General features: G+C 44.7%; 1 protein-coding gene across 2 annotated transcripts in view; it reads right to left on the reverse strand.

Annotated features, from left to right (window-relative positions):
- pde1a (phosphodiesterase 1A, calmodulin-dependent) overlaps window positions 1-21895 on the reverse strand; it is a 517554-nt gene that overhangs the window by 395944 nt on the left and 99715 nt on the right. For both annotated transcript variants that reach the window (XM_051930634.1, XM_051930635.1), the window contains exon 2: window positions 14758-14875. In XM_051930634.1, the coding sequence (XP_051786594.1) occupies window positions 14758-14875 (118 nt within the window). The remainder of the gene's footprint in view (window positions 1-14757; window positions 14876-21895) is intronic.

Consider the following 21895-nt stretch of genomic DNA (forward strand, 5'->3'; position numbering starts at 1 on the left):
ACATGGCCATGCCATCTCTATTGGAAATTGAATGGGTCATGCCGAAAAGCTCAGGGACGTTAAGAGTGGCACTGTCATAGGATGCCACCTTTGCCACAAGTCAACATGTGAAATTTCTGCTCTGCTAGATCATAATAATGGCAATGAACCCAACCAGGTGCTACAGTAAATGGTCAAAAGTATGTGGAGACCCCTCCAGATGATTGACTTCATTGTTAACAGATCTATCAAATCAAGCCATGCAATCTCCATAGACAAACATTGGGTCACTGTGAAGAGCCCAGTGACATTAAATATGGCTCTGCCGTGGAGTGCCACCTTTGTCACAAGTCTGTTTTACTCGATTTACCCCAGTCAACTGTAAGTGACGTTATTGTTAAGTAAAAGTGTTGAGGAGCAACTCCTAGGGTTGCAGCCTACTTTATACCCTTGTGCTCCCTGTGGCCCTCAATTGGATAAGCAGGTTACGGAGTGGATAGTTACAAAGAGCCTGGACAAAGAAGAAGAAATCACAAGAATATCAGCTCTTTTGTCAGGAAAAATAGATGGAATATTGTTTAGGGACAAAATATGGACAATTCAATTCTAACTACACTGCGCCCAGAACCAGCACTGCATGGCCAAAAGTATGTGGTCAGCCCACCAGATGACCGAGTTCAGGTGTTTCCTGGTCAGTGGGTGCATCAAGTCAACAAATGGCCATGCAGCCTCCATTGATACCTACCCACTCCTGAAGAGCTCAGTGACTTTAAACTTGGCACTATCATAGGATGCCCCCTGTGAGACAAGTTGATACATGAAATGTTTACTCTGATTCTGTCCATTAACTGCACACACGGCTCTGGCTTGTCACACCTAACTACTGCACTACATGATCTACACTGGCTCCTCCCCCTTTGTGACTATTTCATATGATCTGATCTGGCTCCTCCCCTTTATCATCTGCATTATGTGATCAGCTGTGGCTCCTCCCTTTTGCTACTGTTTAATATACTCAGCCCTGGCTCCTCCCTTTTCCTTCTGTTTTACTTGATCAGCACTGGCTCCACCCCTTTATTAGCTGCTTCACATGATCAGATCTGTATTGCTCCCCATTATCAGCTGCACTGCATGATTAATTCTCAGTTCTGCCCCTTCTCCGCTTGCAAACTTTTGACTTCTCCCACCTACTATACCCACTGCATTCATTAAATGATCAGCGCTGTCTTCTCCCTTTTATCAGCTGCATCATATAATCAGTTCTGGATCCTCCCCTTTGCTGATGTTTTACCTGATTAATGCTGGCTGTCCTCCCCTTTATCAGCTGTATGATATATCCTCTGGCTCCGCCCCCTTTTCTACTACTTTACATAATCAAATCTGACTCTTCCCCTTTGTTAGCTGCTTCACATGATCAGAACTAGCTCCACCCATTTATTAGCTGCTTCACATGATCATCGCTGGCTCCACCCCTTTATTAGCTGCTTCACATGATCAGATCTGGCTTCTCCCCATTATCAGCTGCACTGCATGATTACCTCTCAGTTCTACTCCTTCTCCACTCACACAGTTCTGGCTTCTCCCACCTACTGTACCTACTGCTTTCATTAAAGGGTCAGCTCTGGCTCCTCCCTTTTGATACTGTTTAACATGATCAGCACTGGCTCCTCCCCTTTATCAACTGCACTGTATGATTTACTCTCAGTTCTCCCACCTGCTGTAACTACTGCAGTACATGATCAGCCCTGGCATCTTCCTTTTAGTCAGCTACATCATATGATTACAGCTGGCTCCTCCCCTTTTTAAACCTGCATCATACAGTTACCCCTCCTTGAACTGCCACCTTATCGTGGTGGAGGGGTTTGCGTGTCCCAATGATCGTAGAAGCTCTGTTATGCGGCGCTTTATGCCCCTGGTAGGGCCACCCAAGGCAAACTGGTCCTAGGTGAGGGATGAGACAAAGTGTGGTTCAACACAACCTCCTATGATGAATAAAAAATTTGGACGGCGTTTTCTCTCGCCCGGACGCGGGTCACCGGGCCCCCCTCTGGAGCCAGGCCTGGAGGTGGGGCTCGATGGCGAGCGCCTGGTGGCCGGGCTTGCACCCATGGGGCTCAGCCGGGCACAGCCTGAAGAGGCAATGTGTGTCCCCCTTCCCATGGGCTCACCATCTATGGGAGGGGCCAAGGAGGTCGGGCGCAGTGTGAGTTGGGTGGTGGCCGAAGGCGGGGACCTTGGTGGTCCAATCCTTGGTTACAGAAGCTGGCTCTTGAGACGTGGAATGTCACCTCTCTGAAGGGGAAGGAGCCTGAGCTAGTGCGTGAGGTCAAGAGGTTCTGGCTAGATATAGTCGGACTCACCTCGACGCACAGCTTGGACTCTGGAACCAATCTCCTTGAGAGGGGCTGGACTCTCTACCACAATGGAGTTGCCCCCGGTGAGAGGCGCCAAGCGGGTGTGGGCATACTTATTGCCCCCCGACTTGGAGCCTGTACATTGCGGTTTACCCCGGTGGATGAGAGGGTAGCCTCCCTCTGCCTTCAGGTGGGGGAACGGGTCCTAACTGTTGTTTGTGCGTATGCACCGAACAGCATTTCGGAGTTCCCACCCTTTTTGGAGTCCCTGGAGGGGGTGCTAGAGGGCATACCTTCTGGGGACTCCCTCGTACTGCTGGGAGACTTCAATGCTCACATGGGCAATGACAGTGAGACCTGGAAGGGCGTGATTGGGAGGAATGGCCCCCCCGATCTGAACCCGAGTGGTGTTTTGTTATTGGACTTCTGTGCTCGTCACGGACTGTCCATAACGAACACCATGTTCAAGCATAGGGGTGTTCATATGTGCACTTGGCACCAGGACACCCTAGGCCTCAGTTCGATGATCGACTTTGTGGTCGTGTCGTCGGACTTGCGCCACATGTCTTGGACACTCGGGTGAAGAGAGGGGCGGAGCTGTCAACTGATCACCACCTGGTGGTGAGTTGGCTTCAATGGTGGGGGAGGATGCTGGTCAGGCGTGGTAGGCCCAAACGTGTTGTGAGGGTCTGCTGGGAACGTCTGGCAGAGCCCCCTGTCAGAAGTAGCTTCAACTCCCACCTCCGGCAGAACTTCGACCACATCCCGAGGGAGGTGGGGGACATTGAGTCCGAATGGGCCATGTTCCGTGCCTCTATTGTTGAGGCGGCTGACCGGAGCTGTGGCCGTAAGGTGGTCGGTGCCTGTCGTGGCGGCAATCCCCGAACCCGTTGGTGGACACCAGAGGTGAGGGATGCCGTCAAGCTGAAGAAGGAGTCCTACCAGTCCCTTTTGTCCTGTGGGACCCTGGAGGCAGCTAATAGGTACCGGCAGGCCAAGCGGAATGCGGCTTTAGTGGTTGCTGAGGCAAAAACTCGGGCATGGGAGGAGTTTGGGGAGGCTTTCGGACGGCTTCGAGGAGATTCTGGTCCACCATCCGGCATCTCAGGAAGGGGAAGCAGTGCAGTGTCAACACTGTATATGGTGGGGATGGTGCACTGCTGACCTCGACTCGGGACGTTGTGGGTCTGTGGGGGGAGTACTTCGAAGACCTCCTCAATCCCACTAACATGCCTTCCAATGAGGAAGCAGAGCCTGGGGAGTCGGAGGTGGGCTCCCCCATCTCTGGGACTGAGGTCACCGAGGTGGTCAAAAAACTCCTTGGTGGCAGGGCCCCAGGGGTGGGTGAGATACGCCCGGAGTTCCTCAAGGCTCTGGATGTTGTAGGACTGTCTTGGTTGACACGTCTCTGCAACATCGCATGGACATCAGGGACAGTGCCTCTGGATTGGCAGACCGGGGTGGTGGTCCCCCTCTTTAAGAAAGGGGACTGGAGGGTGTGTTCCAACTACAGAGGGATCACACTCCTCAGCCTCCCTGGAAAAGTCTATTCGGGGGTCCTGGAGAGGAGGGTCCGTCGGATAGTCGAGCCTCGGATTCAGGAGGAACAGTGTGGTTTTCGTCCTGGTCGTGGAACAGTGGACCAGCTCTACACCCTTAACAGGGTCCTGGAGGGTGCATAGGAGTTCGCCCAACCAGTCTACATGTGTTTTGTGGACTTGGAAAAGGCGTTCGACCGTGTCCCTCGGGGAATCCTGTGGGGGGTACTCCGAGAGTATGGGGTACCGGCCCCCCTGATAAGGGCTGTTCGGTCCCTGTACGATCGGTGCCAGAGCTTGGTCCGCATTGCCGGCAGTAAGTCGAACCCGTTTCCAGTGAGAGTTGGACTCCGCCAGGGCTGCCCTTTGTCACCGATTCTGTTCATAACTTTTATGGACAGAATTTCTAGGTACAGCCAGGGTGTTGAGGGGGTCCGGTTTGGTGGGCTCAGGATTGGGTCACTGCTTTTTGCAGATGATGTTGTCCTGTTTGCTTCATCAGGCCGTGATCTTCAGCTCTCTCTGGATCGGTTCGCAGCCGAGTGTGAAGCGGCTGGGATGAGAATCAGCACCTCCAAATCCGAGACCATGGTCCTCAGCCAGAAAAGGGTGGAGTGCCCTTTCAGGGTTGGTAGCGAGATCCTGCCCCAAGTGGTGGAGTTCAAGTATCTCGGGGTCTTGTTCACGAGTGAGGGAAGAATAGAGCGTGAGATCAACAGGCGGATCGGTGCGGTGTCCACAGTGATGAGGGCTCTGCATCGGTCTGTCGTGGTGAAAAAGGAGCTGAGCCACAAGGCAAAGCTCTCAATTTACCAGTTGATCTATGTTCCTACCCTCACCTATGGTCATGAGCTATGGGTAGTGACTGAAAGAACGAGATAGTGAATACAAGCGGCTGAAATGAGTTTCCTCCGCAGGGTGTCTGGGCTCTCCCTTAAAGATAGGGTGAGAAGCTCAGTCATCCGGGAGGGGCTCAGAGTAGAGCCGCTGCTCCTCCGCATTGAGAGGAGTCAGATGAGGTGGCTCGGGCATCTGATCAGGATGCCTCCTGGACGCCTCCCTGGTGAGGTGTTCCGGGCACGTCCAACCGGGAGGAGGCCCTGTGGAAGACCCAGGACACGCTGGATGGACTATATCTCTAGGCTGGCCTGGGAACGCCTTGGGATTCTCCCGGAAGAGCTAGAAGAAGTGGCCGGGGAGAGGGAAGTCTGAGCATCTCTGCTCAAGCTGCTGCCCTCGCGACCCGACCTCGGATAAGCGGAAGAGGATGGATGGATCATACAGTTAGCTCTGGCTCCTCCCTTTTTCTGCTGCTTCACATGATCAGCTCTGGCTCTTCCCCTCTATCAGTTGCATCATATGACCTGGTCTGGCTCCTCCCCCTCAACAGCTTTATCACACAAATAACTTGGGAGTTAGAATAAATGACTGCCTGGATGGCAGCCCACAGAGCGGTCTTGAGAGATGGTATGGACCAATGCCCAGCAGATGGACAAGGAACCATGTCAGAGTTGACCACTGGAAGGTTAAATGTAAAGTCTTCTAGAGGAATATGAAAGGCCAGCAGTTAGTCTTCTTGCAGTTGATGGGTGCTCTGGTCACAATGAGGTGTTTGGACCTTTAAAAGTGACAACTGCATGGCTTCTGAGAAGCTGAAGATGTCCCAGAACTCTTAGGAGAACAATTGGGTGTGACCCCAGATGTGCACTTGGGGCATCCTATTTAAAAGAACCTTTATTTGTATAGCCAGAGTTGGCTTGAAGTCAGATGTAGAGGAGAGGCCCAGACTCGCTTAGATTTGGTTGGAGTGAAGCAGCAGTAGATCAAGGACAGAGGAAGAGTTGTGGGGTGGGTCGGGATCTGGAAGGTTCTGTCAGCTTTCCCTTATCTGTTTTCCCTTTTTCTAAAGTGATTCCACCTGACCTCAATAAATTCCCTTTTAGTTTAAATCTTACCTGGTGTATTTCATTGGTTTTGGGGCTGCTCAAGAGTACCCTCTGCAAATCACAGCTGTTAATAGCTACTCTATAATGGATGCCCAAATTGTGATGGTGATTTAATGAAGTGTGGCACAGTGGTCCTTGGATTGACTCTCATCTGAGTAGACAGTTTTTTTTTTCTCTCTCTGGATGCTCAGCCTTTTCTTCCACATCCCCAAAACACAGCGGTGTGTGCCTAGTATGAGCGCCTGAGCAGATTGGCTCGGCGATAAGCAGGCATCTCATCTAGAGGTGGCACCTGCCTTTGCCAGGTTCAGCCCCTGCACTCTCACAATCCATTACTGAAATGAGCACATTCACACTCTTAGAGAGTTCAGATGGGTTTGGGGTCTTAGAGTTTAGAGTCACACTCTTTCATGGGCACATCAAGGGGCCACCCAGTGGTAGGCAGAAATAAGAAGGGTCCATCATATCCTCTTTCAAGAGGAGGACAGGGTGGTCTAAATGTTCCTCTTAAATTAGTCTTTTTTGTCTCTTGCAGGGTACTTAAGAATCCCCATACTTCCAACAGTTAAACCCTTCTTGAAGTGGGGGTGGATGCCACCCTGAAAGACGAGGCATGACAAGGGGCATGTGTGCCAGCGTGCGCTTGTTTGTGAATAGCTCCACACAAACCCCCCAATTCCTTAGCTTGTTCCGGTTTATAACACGTTACCTGCCATATGGTCGCCGTCTTTGACATGTAAGGCGGAAAAAATTATTTGACTCCTACCAGGTGTTAATGCCAACCTGGATTTTCACTTGCCAAAGGAAAGGCATCATTTTTCCCTTTTGTTTTATGAGGAGTAAAGAGACAGAATTTATTATATTAATCTGGCACAATCAATTAGTCAGCTTTAATTTGCAGCATTAAAAAAAAATGAAAGGCAGGACAACGAATCTAAGCCCCTAATGCTGATTATGGCGTCAGGCAGCGGGTGACAGGTGGCTGTTTAATACTTTCGGAGTATTACTGTGCGCCAGCTGCCCCCCGTTGGTCTTTCATAACCTTTAAGTGTGACATGTCTGTGGACACGCTTCACTGAGTTTAACGCATGGATTGTAATAACAACAAAAAAAATAAAATACAAAAGTGTTCAAAAAATAAAGCCAAAGACCCCCAGCCTCCACCCCGGTATGTACTTAAGAGTTAATATTTAAGATCCCCACCCCCACTAACTTATTAATATTGAATATTTGAGACCCTTCCACTAAGTAAATGAGGCCTAATTCTTGAGACCACCCCTCCACCCCAACTAAATTTTCAAGGCCAAACACCTGAGACTAAATATGCGGTTGAGGCTTAAATAGTGAGACCCCCCCCTCACCACTATATAATGAACACCTAATTCTCCACTACCCGCTGAGATAAATAAAGGACATCTAATTCTTGATACCCCAAAGTAATTAAGACCAACCCCTCCAACTAAGTAACTGAGATCCAATTCTTGAAACCACCAGCCCTACACAATAATTTAGACCTAAACTGGTGGGCCTCCCATCCTGCACAAAAAGTCAACACGTGAGACCCTCCACCCTGACTAAAAGTTTAACTCTTGAGATCCCCACTATGCAGTGAACGATGTAGCGTATACATACAGTATATACAGTGCATCCAGAAAGTATTCCCAGCGCTTCATCACTTTGTCCACATTTTGTTATGTTACAGCCTTATTCCAAAATGGATTAAATTCATTTTTTCCCCTCAGAATTCTACACACAACACCCCATAATGACAACATGAAAAAAGTTTACTTGAGGTTTTTGCAAATTTATTAAAAATAAACAAACTGAGAAATCCCATGTCCATAAGTACTCACAGCCTTTGCTCAATACTTTGTCGATGCCCCTTTGGCAGCAATTCCAGCCTCAAGTCTTGTTGAATATGATGCCACAAGCTTGGCACATCTATCCTTGGCCAGTTTGGCCCATTCCTCTTTGCAGCACCTCTCAAGCTCCATCAGGTTGGATGGGAAGCGTCGGTGCACAGCCATTTTAAGATCTCTCCAGAGATGTTCAATCAGATTCAAGTCTGGGCTCTAGCTGGGCCACTCAAGGACATTCACAGAGTTGTCCTGAAGCCACTCCTTTGATATCTTGGCTGTGTGCTTAGGGTCGTTGTCCTGCTGAAAGATGAACCGTCGCCCCAGTCTGAGGTCAAGAGCGCTCTGGAGCAGGTTTTCATCCAGGATGTCTCTGTACATTGCTGCAGTCATCTTTCCCTTTATCCTGACTAGTCTCCAAGTTCCCCACAGCATGATGCTGCCACCACCATGCTTCACTGTAGGGATGGTATTGGCCTGGTGATGAGCGGTGCCTGGTTTCCTCCAAACGTGACGCCTGGCATTCACACCAAAGAGTTCAATCTTTGTCTCATCAGACCAGAGAATTTTCTTTCTCATGGTCTGAGAGTCCTTCAGGTGCCTTTTGGCAAACTCCAGGTGGGCTGCCATGTGCCTTTAACTAAGGAGTGGCTTCCGTCTGGCCACTCTACCATACAGACCTGATTGGTGGATTGCTGCAGAGATGGTTGTCCTTCTGGAAGGTTCTCCTCTCTCCACAGAGGACCTCTGGAGCTCTGACATTGTGACCATTGGGTTCTTGGTCACCTCCCTGACTAAGGCCCTTCTCCCCCGATCGCTCAGTTTAGATGGCCGGCCAGCTCTAGGAAGAGTCCTTGTGATTTCGAACTTCTTCCACTTACGGATGATGGAGGCCACTGTGCTCATTGGGACCTTCAAAGCAGCAGAAATTTTTCTGTAACCTTCCCCAGATTTGTGCCTCAAGACAATCCTGTCTCAGAGGTCTACAGACAATTCCTTTGACTTCATGCTTGGTTTGTGCTCTGACATGAACTGTCAACTGTGGGACCTTCTATAGACAGGTGTGTGCCTTTCCAAATCATGTCCAGTCAACTGAATTTACCACAGGTGGACTCCAATGAAGCTGCAGAAACATCTCAAGGAAGAGCAGGGGAAACAGGATGCACCTGAGCTCAATTTTGAGCTTCATGGCAAAGGCTGTGAATACTTCTGTACATGTGCTTTCTCAGTTTTTTTTATCAAATTTGCAAAAACCTCAAGTAAACGTTTTTCACGTTGTCATTATGGGATGTTGTGTGTAGAATTCTGAGGAAAAAAATGAATTTAATCCATTTTGGAATAAGGCTGTAACATAACAAAATGTGGAAAAAGTGATGCGCTGTGAATACTTTCTGGATGCACTGTATGTACACACACACACACACACACACACATATATATATATATATATATATATATATATATATATATATATATATATTGTGGCAGACGACCAGGGACCTTGCCCCACCGGGACGCCTGTAACAAGGAAGGACCAGGAGAGGGGCAATATATTCTCCTGGACGTAAGAGGGCAGCCCCCCTGGATTCCATCAGGGATGCGGATGCAGAGCTCTGTGGGGGTCCGTGTCCGCCACCAGGGGGCGCCTGGATGGTTCCCGAGCCATGGACTGCAGCATTTCTGCCACCCCAGGAAGTGCTGCTGGAAGATCATCAAGGAGCACATGGAGCACATCCGGGTGTACCATAAAAGGGGCCACCTGTCTCACTCCATTCAGGGAGCCGGAGTCAGGTGGGAGAGGATGGAGATTGCAAGGAGTGGAGTAGAGGCGGCAGAAGAAATAAAAGGACTGTGAGCATTGTGGATAATTGTGCACTGTGGTGTTGAGGAATAAAATGTGTGTGGTTTAGACATCTGGCTGTCTCAGTGTCTGTCTGTGTCTGGGGCATCTTTCACAATATATATATACACTGCCATACCCAGCCGGAATGCCTGGAAGGGCTGGGAGAGGGATTAGACCTCCCCTTGGCCACGAGAAGACAACCACCCTGGTTACTAAAGGGGTCACGGGAACCGAGCTGGGAAACTCAACCCTATAAGGGTACGTGGCCACCGCCTGGGGGGCGTTTATTGGATCCTGGAGCCCTGGAAGTCAGCACTTCCACCACACCAGGAAGTGCCGGCGGAAGTTCATCAAGTGGCACCTGGAGCATATCTGGGGACGTATAAAAGGGGCCGCCTTCCAACAGTTGGAGAGCTGGTGTCGGGAGGAAGCAGACAAGGCTTCGGAGAGTGGAGAGAAGGCGGCCCGAAGTGGACTAGTGAGAGGCCCGAAAAGAGCGGTGTTTAGTGCTGGAGCACTGTGGTGAACATTGTATATAGTGTAATGGTGGACTGAAGAACGGTGTCTGCCTGTCTGTCTGTGGTCAGGCTGGCTTTCACAACACACACACACACACAAGCACACGCACATTTTATATATCTTCTTCTTCTATAATACGATACCGTGGCTGTCTGTTTGTCTGTCCAGCATTTTAAATCATCTGTAGCTCGCAAACCGTTTGAAATATTGACCTGAAATTTGGTACACATATACTACGTGACCTCTACTATCCACTTTCAGGGGTGATGATTGGCCTTCAAGGTTATTCCTCTTTTTATTTTTATTTTATTTTATTGTAGAATCAACTCTCGGCAGCGGCCAGCAGGGCGGCGGTGTGGCGCATGCGTACGTGTGTTGTTCTCATCCCTACCACCTTCGCCGTCACTTCCCCTACCTCTTCATATCTTAAATCATTCCTGAGGCAGATTGAAGACTTAAGTGCCAGCTTATGTGAAAAATTAAGGAAAAGTACTAAGTAATTGCAACACAAACACTGACTTAATCAGTTTAATCATGAAAAGATGCCAACAGAAGGAGAGAAGAAGCGAGCCGCTAGGGTGGAGAAAAGAAGAGCTGCTCAGGTGGCAGCAAACGCATCAACCTCCGAGCAAACGAATGATAAACGTACAGAGGAAGAGGAGGAAAAGTAGGAATGTCAAGTCAAGTGGATTCACTGCACGTTATCATGCAGTGCGCCGTTACTGGTATATATATATATATATATATACACACACACACATTTTGTGTGTAAAAAAAGATATCAGTGGTGTGTCTTTCATTTCATAGGAACATCTGAGTACTGCGGTGTTTTCCGAACAAAGATTTTAAGTGACGCAGTATTTAGTTGTATGAAATTAAATCAAATGTGAAAAACTGGCTGTGCACAAATGTGGGTCCCCTTGTCATTGTGCTGATTTGAATGCCTGTCACTACTCAATGCTGACTACTTGGTGTGATGCGCTCATTACGCCTTGAACTTCATAGACAGGTGTGTCCAATCATGAGATATAAAGGGATTTAAGGTGGTCAATTGCAAGTTGTGCTTCCTTCCCTTTGACTCTCCTCTGAAGAGTGACAGCATGGGATCCTCAAAGCAACTCTCCAAAGATCTGGGGCCTCATGTATAAACGGTGCGTACGCACAAAAATGTTGCGTACTCCCGTTTCCACGCTCAAATCGCGATGTATAAAACCTAAACTTGGCATAAAGCCACGCACATTTCCACGGTACCTCATACCCTGGCGTACACAATTTCTCCGCTCGGTTTTGCAGACTGGCGGCACCCAGCGTCAAAGCAGTGCTACTGTTCCTGTGTGGTCACCCTTTCTTAGACCCACATTCCTGACGCGGCTTTATAAATACACTGAAATTAACCGCATGTTGTTTATTAGTGTAATGCATCTGATTGTAATTAACCTGCAGCAATATAATGGTCCAGGGAATAGCCATAGTATTCCAAATACCAGAACTGCTTTAGCGTTGTAACTCTCACTGCATCTTCTTCTTCTTTCAGCTGCTCCCGTTAAGGGTTGCCACAGCAGATCATCTTTTTCCATATTACTCTCACTGCACCACTCGGAGAATTTATATCACTGTATCTGAGTGGGGAATCACAGCAGCAGCTGATCAGAAAGAGTATTATCGGTATACAGCATGAAGCAGACGCTGCCTGAGCCACAGCAAAACGCTTCAGAGACTTCCCAGTACGGACTTCGCGGTTTAGAAAAAGTTTCATCCCAAGAACTCTAAACGCACTCAATCAGTCCATCAAGTGCTCCTTGTAGAACTGTTTGTACTTATAAGTACAATCACCTCACTGTAAACTTACACTACAGTTATAATATTGCACAACCTTCGCCACTTTATAAAGCGCGTATTTACATATGATGACGGTATTCATTTTTAAGATGAAATGCAGCAAAATATGTTGATTATATTATACAGATAAAACTTTAACTTCATTTAAATAATCTGTATTGTTAATAATTAAACATATGAGGACACGGTGCCGCAGCGCTAGCTAGTTCAGGGATTGTTCCTGCATTGCGTTGTATTCTTGCTGGTGCTGACGTGACACTGAAAGGATAGACGGATATAATAATTAAACATGTACTACGAAGATATTTCAATGTTCTTTAAAAGTTTTGAAGAATCAGCGTTTTAAGCTTACAAATGGCTTCACGTCTATTACAGAGCTGATTGTGTGGCGATTGGGTTTTTGGAGAAAGAAAAGTAAGGACAGGAATTGGAGGTTAGTACGTTTGAAAGAGACAGCACTGCTGTGATAAATTATTACATCGAAGGCTGCGCATGGCGCAGCAAGCCTCTTGCGTGAGATATGAACAATCACTGCGCCACCGTGTTCCCATGTTTAATAACATGCTTTCATTCCTATCATCATGAAAAAGATATCACGTACACATCTCAGTATTTTAATTATTCAGAGAGCTGTAATATCACGAATGCAATGGATTCTGTGTCCTGTCAGAGAAAAAGAAAGGCCGTTTAAGAAGCAGGTAGTGATTCACACACACAGCACACAGAAGATCAAATACAGAACAAAGCATTTAATGTGCCACTTTAGTTACAATGGGATTTGAGAAACTAGTAAATTAAACGATTTTAAGATGAAGTTTATGATGTTCTACTTTAATGGCAAAATAAACTACGTGATTAAAGTGGAAATTTCGAGATTAAAGTTGACATTTCGTGCTTTTTTCCCACTGTGTGCCTATTTTTTTTGTCTGTACCCTAATAAGCTTTCATATGACACTCAGACAGTGGGCTACGACTCGCCTTTTCACGGCGACTTTGATATGTGATTTCTTTTTTATTCCGGGCACTGTGCGACTTTGTGAACGTGAGCTTTCGAGTTTCTCCGACACTCTGTCACTCGATCAACTTCCTTTTGTTGATTATATCACTGTTTAAACCAACAAATAGTACGTTTCTCCTTTGCTTCCACTTGGTATTCACTGAAATTCTTATATTTTCCCCCGTGCTTTTCCCATTGTCTTTTCACAGAAGGCTATTTATATTGATTTGCATATTCAAAGAGGCGTAATTCTGGGAGGAGTTGGGGCAGGACAGAAGGCGCGTGCACGTGCGTTACTTTTCACGCTGATCGGGATTTATGTAGTGGAAGAACGTGAAAGTTTGCGTACGTACAAATTCCTGCATCTGGATTTCTCTCTGCGTACGCACAATCCCGCTTTTGTGCTTACGCCATGTTATAGTGTGAGTTCTACACACGGCGTTATACATGAGGCCCCTGAAAACAAAGATTGTTGAGTCTCCTGGTTTAGGTGAAGGCTACAAAAAGCCATCTCAGAGGTTTAAACTGTCAGTTTCAACTGTAAGGAATGGAATCAGGAAATGGAAGGCCACAGGCACAGTTGCTGTTAAACCAGCAGGTCTGGAAGGCCAAGACAAATACAGGAGCGGCATATGAGCAGGATTGTGAGAATGGTGACAGACAACCCACAGGTCACCTCCAAAGACCTGCAAGAACATCTTGCTGCAGATGGTGTATCTGTACATCGTTCTACAATTCAGCACATCTGTATGGCAGGGTGATGAGAAAGAAGCCCTTTCTGCACTCACGCCACAAACAAAGTCGCTTGTTGTATGCCAATGCTCATTTAGACAAGCCAGATTCATTTGGGAACAAAGTGCTTTGGACTGATGAGACAAAAATGGAGTTATTTGGTCAGAACAAAAAGTGCTTTGCATGGCGGAAGAAGAACACAGCATTCCAAGAAAAACACCTGCTACCTACTGTCAAATTTGGTGGAGGTTCCATCATGCTGTGGGGCTGTGTGGCTAGTTCAGGGACTGAGGCCCTTGTTAAAGTCGAGGGTCGGATGAATTCAACCCAATATCAACAAATTCTTCAGGATAATGTTCAAGCATCAGTCACAAAGTTGAAGTTACGCAGGGGTTGGATATTCCAACAAGTCAATGACCCAAAACACAGTTGGAAATCTACAAAGGCATTCATGCAGAGGGAGAAGTACAATGTTCTGGAATGGCCGTCACAGTCCCTGACTTGAATATCATTGAAAATCTATGGGATGATTTGAAGCAGGCTGTCCGTCCAATTGAACTGAACTGGACAGATTTTGAATGAAGAATGGTCAGAAATACCTCCATCCAGAATCAGACACTCATCAGAGGCTATAGGAGGACAGCGTCTAGAGGACAAAAGGAGGCTCAACTAAGTATTGATGTCATATCTCTGTTGGGGTGCCCACATTTATGCACCTGTCTAATTTTGTTATGATGCATATTGCATATTTTCTATTAATCCAATAAACTTAATGTCACTGCTGAAATCCTATTGTTTCCATAAGGCATGTCAGATATTAAAAGGAAGTTGCTACTTTGAACGCTCAGCCAATGAGAAACAAAAATCCAAAGAATTAAGAGGGATATATATATATATATATATACATATATATATACATATATATATATTTATATATATATGATGGATATATAGGCAGAATGTAGATATCTACAGTCTGCCTATATACAGTATCTATGTATACACACACGTATATACATGCTTTTTTTTTTGGACATCAGGCACTTTTTTTGAATGTAACTTTTAAGTACAAATATCATTCAGCAAAGTGAGACGTTTCTGCTAAACAGACGGAGTGGAGTGCGGTGCCATCAGATGGCTCAAGGAAGACTTACTTGGCCACCAGGTCTTTATGGGAACAGCACACTGGCTTATGGCTCCTCACCATCACAGTTTTACTCCTGCAGACGTCTCTCTTCCTTGGTGCAGGCGTCTTTGAGAAGGGAGGAGCACCTGTGGAAGAGAGAAAAAAAAAAAAGACACCTGAAGGTGGTGGTCTTTGTGTCACCGTGGAAGGTCACCCATTCTGCTCTTTGTCCTCTGCTATTTGCTTCATGTGTTTGCTTCTTTATTTACCTTTTTGTCCATTCTTTCTCTCTCTCTCTCTTTCTTTCTTGAATCCATTCATGCCTTACCTTGTGCATTTGTTTATTGATTTTCTTCATTAATTAAATAATTAATGTGTCTCTTGGTTCATTACATCATATGTACATTCATGTAATATTCATTTGTTTGCTTTATCATCTATTCATTTCTGTGAGTGTTTGTGTGCTTGTCAGTCATTCATTCATTAGGTATTTATTCATTCAGTCAGTAAGTCAATCAATTCACCTTTCTTTCTTTCTTTCTTTCTTTCTTTCTTTCTTTCTTTCTTTCTTTCTTTCTGTTATGCATTTGTCCTTTTTTCCTTTATTTGTTTTTGTCTATTTATTTATTTATTCATTAAGTTTTTCATTCATTTATTTGGTATTCATTCAGTCAGTAAGTCAGTCAATTCACTTTTCTTTCTTTCTTTCTTTCTGTTATGCATTTGTCCTTTTTTCCTTTATTTGTTTTTGTCTATTTATTTATTTATTCATTAAGTTTTTCATTCATTTATTTGGTATTCATTCAGTCAGTAAGTCAGTCAATTCACTTTTCTTTCTTTCTTTCTTTCTTTCTTTCTTTCTTTCTTTCTTTCTTTCTTTCTTTCTTTCTTTCTTTCTGTTATGCATTTGTCCTTTCTTCCTTTATTTGTTTTTGTCTATTTATTTATTTATTCATTCATTCATTCATTCATTAAGCTTTTCATTCATTTTTTCAGTGTTCCTTCAGTCAGTAAGTCAATCAATTCATCTCTTTCTTTCTTTCTTTCTTTCTTTCTTTCTTTCTGTTATGCATTTGTCCTTTTTTCCTTTATTTGTTTTTGTCTATTTATTTATTTATTCATTAAGTTTTTCATTCATTTATTTGGTATTCATTCAGTCAGTAAGTCAGTCAATTCACCTTTCTTTCTTTCTTTCTTTCTTTCTTTCTTTCTTTCTTTCTTTCTTTCTGTTATGCATTTGTTCTTTTTTCCTTTATTTTATTCATTCCTTTTCTCAATGCAGTTCTAAAGCTTCCACTCCCAGTCAGGCTCTGGGTGAAGGAGGCTCCTTGACAAACCGACGTTTGCTACTCTCTGGTGTTGTGATTGACTTCATTGGGAAGCAGCAGATCCCGGTGTGCTACTTGGCAGTGGAGAGCTCAATACAAACACCAGTTCAACAGCACAGAGAGACCCCTTCGGACCTGGATTAGATAGGTTTAAGAATGGAATGTCAGAGATTTGTGCTCTTAAACTAAAATAATAATAATAATGATCATTTTTTTTGGCAGGAGGCCATTTGCCTGCTCCTTACATGATTTCATGTCAAGTGTTAGCTCGAGAGATGCCCACAGTGGGGTCGAGAATCCACATAGCATTTCTTAGTGGCATCTCTGCACTTTGAATTAAATATTCACATTTCCTTTAAATTTTGCAATATGTTACGGTAGCTGTTCTTTCAATTGTTGGAAGCGCCTCATGAAAAACAGAAATGTGTTGATTTATTAGAACAATCTGGAGAAGAAGAGGCCATTCAGCCCAACAAATCATGCCAGTCCCATCCACTTAATTCTTCTAAAATAAGTCAAGTTTCGAGGGTCCCTAAAGTCCTCCTGTCTACCGCACTACTTGGTCACCTATTTCATGTTGTTTGTCTCTCCTAATGTTTGTGTGAAATTTCCCATTAACAAGTTTCCAACTGTGTCCCCGTGTTCTTCATAAACTCATTTTAAAGTCATCGTCTCGATCCACTGGACTAATTCCCTTCATAATTTTAAACACTTCACTCAGGTCTCCTCTTAATCTTCTTTCGCTTTAAACTGTAAAGGCTCAGCTCTTTTAATTTTTCCTTAGAACTCATCCCCTGTAGCCCTGAATCAGCTCAGTTGCTCTTCTCTGGACCTTCTCTAGTGCTGTTATGTCCTTTTTGTAGCCTGGAGACCCAAACTACACCCAAGACTCCAGATGAGGCCTCACCAGTGTGTTATAAAGCTTGAGCAGAACCTCCTGTGACTTGTACTCCACAAATCAATGCGCTATATGACCTGACATTCTGTTAGCCGCCTTAATGGCTTCTGAACACTGTCTGGATATTGAGAGTGTCGAGTCCATTACTACTCTTAGGTCCTTCTTGATGAACTCATTTTAATGTCACAATCTCAATCCACTGGACTAATTCCCTTCATAATTTTAAACACTTCAGTCAGGTCTCCTCTTCATCTCCTGTAAAGGCTCAGCTCTTTTAATCTTTCCTCATAACTCACCCCCTGTAGCCCCCCATAATCAGCCTAGTTGCTCTTCTCTGGACCTTCTCTAGTGCTGTTATGTCCTTTTTGTAGCCTGGAGACCCAAACTGCCCCCAGTACTCCAGATGAGGCCTCACCAGTGTGCTATAAAGCTTGAGCAGAACCTCCTGTGACTTGTACTCCACACATCAAGACGCTATATAACCTGACATTCTATTTGTCTTCTTAATGGCTTCTGAACATTGTCTGCCAGTTGATAGTGTCGAGTCTAAAACAACTCCTTAGTCTTTCAATTTTCAGAACACACATTGTAATTCGAACCTCACATTTTTATTTTCTACGTGTAATGCTTTACATTTACTGACATTAGTTGTCATCTGCCCCAAATTCCCTCAAGCCTATATGCTGTCCAAGTCCTCAGATCAGCCTAGTCGCTCTTCTCTGGACCTTTTCTTGTGCTGTTATGTCCTTTTTGTAGCCTGGAGACCAAAACTACACCCAGGACTCCAGATGAGGCCTCACCAGCGTGTTATAAAGCTTGATTTACAGATTGAAAGTGAACGGCACTCTGTAATGAATGACGCTATATAAACGACAGACTGATTGACTGAAAATGTTCCATGTTGTTTTTTTGATGCTTTTGTGTAGCTGCGTTTATCCAAAGTTACCAAAGTTCTTACAGCTTTTAGTACAAATCAATATGCGGACAATGATACAAATTTCCATACCAGATCGGTCGAGCCCCGGGTTAACAACAACCGCCACCAGTACTGTTAGCCAACAGGGTGCTGGTGGAAATTGGGCTATTGTTGGCCGAAGAAGAAGAAGAAGAGGGGAGAGACGTGTCCGGAGTCAGGAGGAGAGGAGGAAGGTAAAGAGAGTGGAACTGAGGGTAGAAACTGTGAATGTTGGCAGTATTACTGGTAAGGGGAGAGCGTTAGCAGATATGATGGAGAGAAGGAAAGTTGATATGTTGTGCGTACAAGAGACTAAATGGAAGGGGAGTAAGGCCAGGAGGATCGGAGGTAGATTCAAATTATTCTATCATGGTGTGGATGGGAGGAGAAATGGGGTAGGAGTTATTCTGAAGGAACAGCATGTCAAGAGTGTTTGGGAGGTGAAAAGAGAGTCAGCTGGAAATTGGAGGTGATATACAGTGCATCCGGAAAGTATTCACAGCGCATCACTTTGAGCTCAATTTCGAGCTTCACAGCAAAGGCTGTGAATACTTATGGACACGTGCTTTCTCAATTTTTTTATTTTTAATAAATTTGCAAAAATCTCAAGTAAACTTTTTTCACGTTGTCATTATGGGGTGTTGTGTGTAGAATTCTGAAGAAAAAAATGAATTTAATCCATTTTGGAATAAGGCTGTGACATAACAAAATGTGGAAAAAGTGATGAAGCGCTGGGAATACTTTCAGGATGCACTGTATGGTCTTGGGGAGTTGGCAGGTGTTAAGATGTTGTATTCCCCCACTGGTCTGAAGTATGGCTGTTTGGAATTGGCTTGGATCAGAAGCTTTTAAGTACCATGATGTCCTGTTGGCTGTATGGGTTGGACAGAGAATCTATAAATCCGCTTGTTCAACCACATTCTCTCTCTCTTACTAACCAACATATGATAAAGAAGTATCTCTCTTACCAAACTGATGAAGACCATCACACCATGAACTGAAAGGACAACACAATGGAGAGCACCGCTTAACAGCCATATTGGAACAGGCATGCGGCCTGTTCTGAAGAAAGCTGAGCACCAATGATGCCTTCACTAGAGACATTTTAAATAACTAACAAGTCTGTGTGCCACCTGACACTACACATCACCATTTAATCAGGTTGTATGGTTGCCAATATTTAAATGTACTTTGCATATTGTTATTATTTATGATTATTATCAATAATACATTATTTTATGTGTAACTTAACCCTTTAACCGCCAACTCCCTAAATATTCCCCATGCCAGGAGAAATCTGAACAATTTTCGTTTTTTTCCTTTACATTTATTCAAGCAGTATTTACCTGCTGAAATACCTGCTGAAATGTTTCAAATAAATGGTCAATCAAAGGACGTAGCTTGAACAAGCGGTCACGGTTTGGATCTTTCTTATCTGGCTCAGATAACGGGCAGCAGTCCAGTTGAGATGCTGGGGATACACCCACTCATCGCCATCATCCGATGCGTCGTCATTCACAGTATCATGCAGCGCACGTTGCTGATCATCATTGTTGCTAAAATCTTCTTCAGAACTGCTACAATCATGATCAGAATTATTGTCCAAAATCGCCTGCAAAACCTCACTTGGAGTCAGTTTACGTTTCACCATATTCACAGCTTTCACTTTCAAATCACATCACGTGATCGGCCAATACAAGTGCAGAGTTGTCGAAATACAACGTAGTAATAATACCCACGCCAAACTGTCAGTTATACTACGCGCCAGGCATTCACATAACCACAGGCAAATGTGCCGGATAATTCCGGCAGTAAGGCGTCAGCAATAACGCTACGATGCCTGATATATCCGGCAGAGGGTGGTTAAGGGGTTAACTCCTGCTTGTCTTTTTACTACATCTAATTGTCTGAGGTTATAGATATAGAAGGGAAGGTGGGGATAAGTTACGAGGGCAATCCCAAAAGTAAGGTCTCCAAAGCAGTGGTGTTATAATATGTGTTAAGTTTAATGTCACTGTTCTCCGTGCCCACTGTTATGGACTCATTCATACAGGCAGACCAAGTATGGTACGCAGGGGCTCAGCATCAGCATTTAGAATTGCCAAGCCAAGCACAGGACTAGAGAGCCAAAAAGACAACTGGAGAATTGAATAGTCAGCCTAAAGACAGACTAGTATATTTCTGTCTTCTGTCAGCACACCATCCTCTTTCCTTGTTGGGAGAATGAGAACTGTATGTAGGCATTGTGCTATTCCTGTATTTTTGAAGGTGGGATTTGAGTCCTTTCCTGTCCTTGTTTGGATCCGCAGCCAAGAGCCTGCACATGGAGCAACCACTATATAAGGATGAACCTACGGCCAACACTTTGAAGCTTCCGAGCGGAAGATTATGTCTTCTGTCCGGTTAAAATCCTTTCAGCGTGGCGACGAAAGATGGTAGACCGCGTAGGTCAAGATACCCACATGCTTGATATGTCTGTCATAAGCTTCCCGTTTGTAATACTGCGTGAACCCGTCAATAAAGAGCTAGATTATCCTTTTTACTTCTCGTGTAATCTTGTAACCATCTTATTGCATGCTGGAGGGGGATAATACCTTTTTTATTTATAATTATTTAAATTCAGGTTAATTAAAACGCCGCAATTGAAAAGAACACATTTCCAGAGAGCTAATGCCTCTTAAGGAAACAAGTGGGGACGTAGAGAGTTGGCCACACTGTTGTGATTGGTGCTTCCTCCACTCCCAAACAAGCATGTGCGGCTTCGCTGGGATGTTTAATCTTGGCTTGGCAGCCCTTGAAAATGAAGCTCCCGTTGAACGCTACCGCCAAGTGCGAAGTTCGCGCAGGAGAACATCAATTTCCGACGAGACAGTCGCGAAGGTTGAGGAAAACATGCGTAAAGATCGGCGGTTGGAAATTCATCACCCACCCACCCTATAGTCCGGACTTGGCACCCAGTGACTACCACCTGTTCCCTAAGTTGAAAGAACATTTGTCCGGAAGGCGATTCTGCTCCGACGAAGAGGTGAAAGATGAGGTTCAACGCTTCCTGAAGGACATGGCGGTGAGCTGGTATGACATGGGCATTCTAAAACTACCACAGTGTCTACAAAAATGCATCGACCGAAATGGCGATTATGTAGAAAAACAAATAAGTCTTTAACCTTTAAAATGATGTAAACATTATAGAAAATAAACGGTTGTTTGTATTTCTAAAAAAATAGGAGACCATACTTTTGGGATTGCCCTCGTATATACTATAATCTATACTAATAAAAGGCAAAGCCCTCACTGACTGACTGACTCACTCACTCATCACTAATTCTCCAACTTCCCGTGTAGGTAGAAGGCTGAAATTTGGAAGGCTCGTTCCTTACAGCTTACTTACAAAAGTTAGGCAGGTTTCATTTCGAAATTCTACGCGTAACGGTCATAACTGGAACCTGTTTTTTGTCCATATACTCTAATGGAGGAGGCAGAGTCACGTATCGTGTCATCACGCCTCCTACGTAATCACGTGAACTGAAAACAAGGAAGAGATTTACAGCATGAGTCAAACGCGGGAACGAAGGTAAATGACGTTAATTGTTGAGTGTGTTTTAATACTGTGTAAGCATACATATTAACACATGTGCAATTAAACGTGTGCATTTACGGGGTGATTTCTCAGGCTTAAAAGCTCGCCTTTTATTAAAAAGGTAAATGCAAACTGTTTTCATTCTGAAGGGCACAAACCACGTTGGATTTCAGCCGTTAAAAGCGCAAAAATGTCGGTACACCAGATAAATAAGCGCAACATATTATCAGTTGTATTGTATGCTTACAATACATATAGAAATGTGTTAATCGTTAACTAATAGTATCGGATGGTGTTTTTCAACTCGCGCCTTGATTTAAACTATTGCATGTCTTGGTGGGTTTGCTTAGCTTATTGTCAATATCTTTACACCTGTTTTTAAGACTTATTGACTGAAACGGGCTTTCA

The sequence above is a fragment of the Erpetoichthys calabaricus genome, chromosome 8 (genome assembly GCF_900747795.2).
Source record: "Erpetoichthys calabaricus chromosome 8, fErpCal1.3, whole genome shotgun sequence".
Lineage (NCBI taxonomy): Eukaryota > Metazoa > Chordata > Cladistia > Polypteriformes > Polypteridae > Erpetoichthys > Erpetoichthys calabaricus.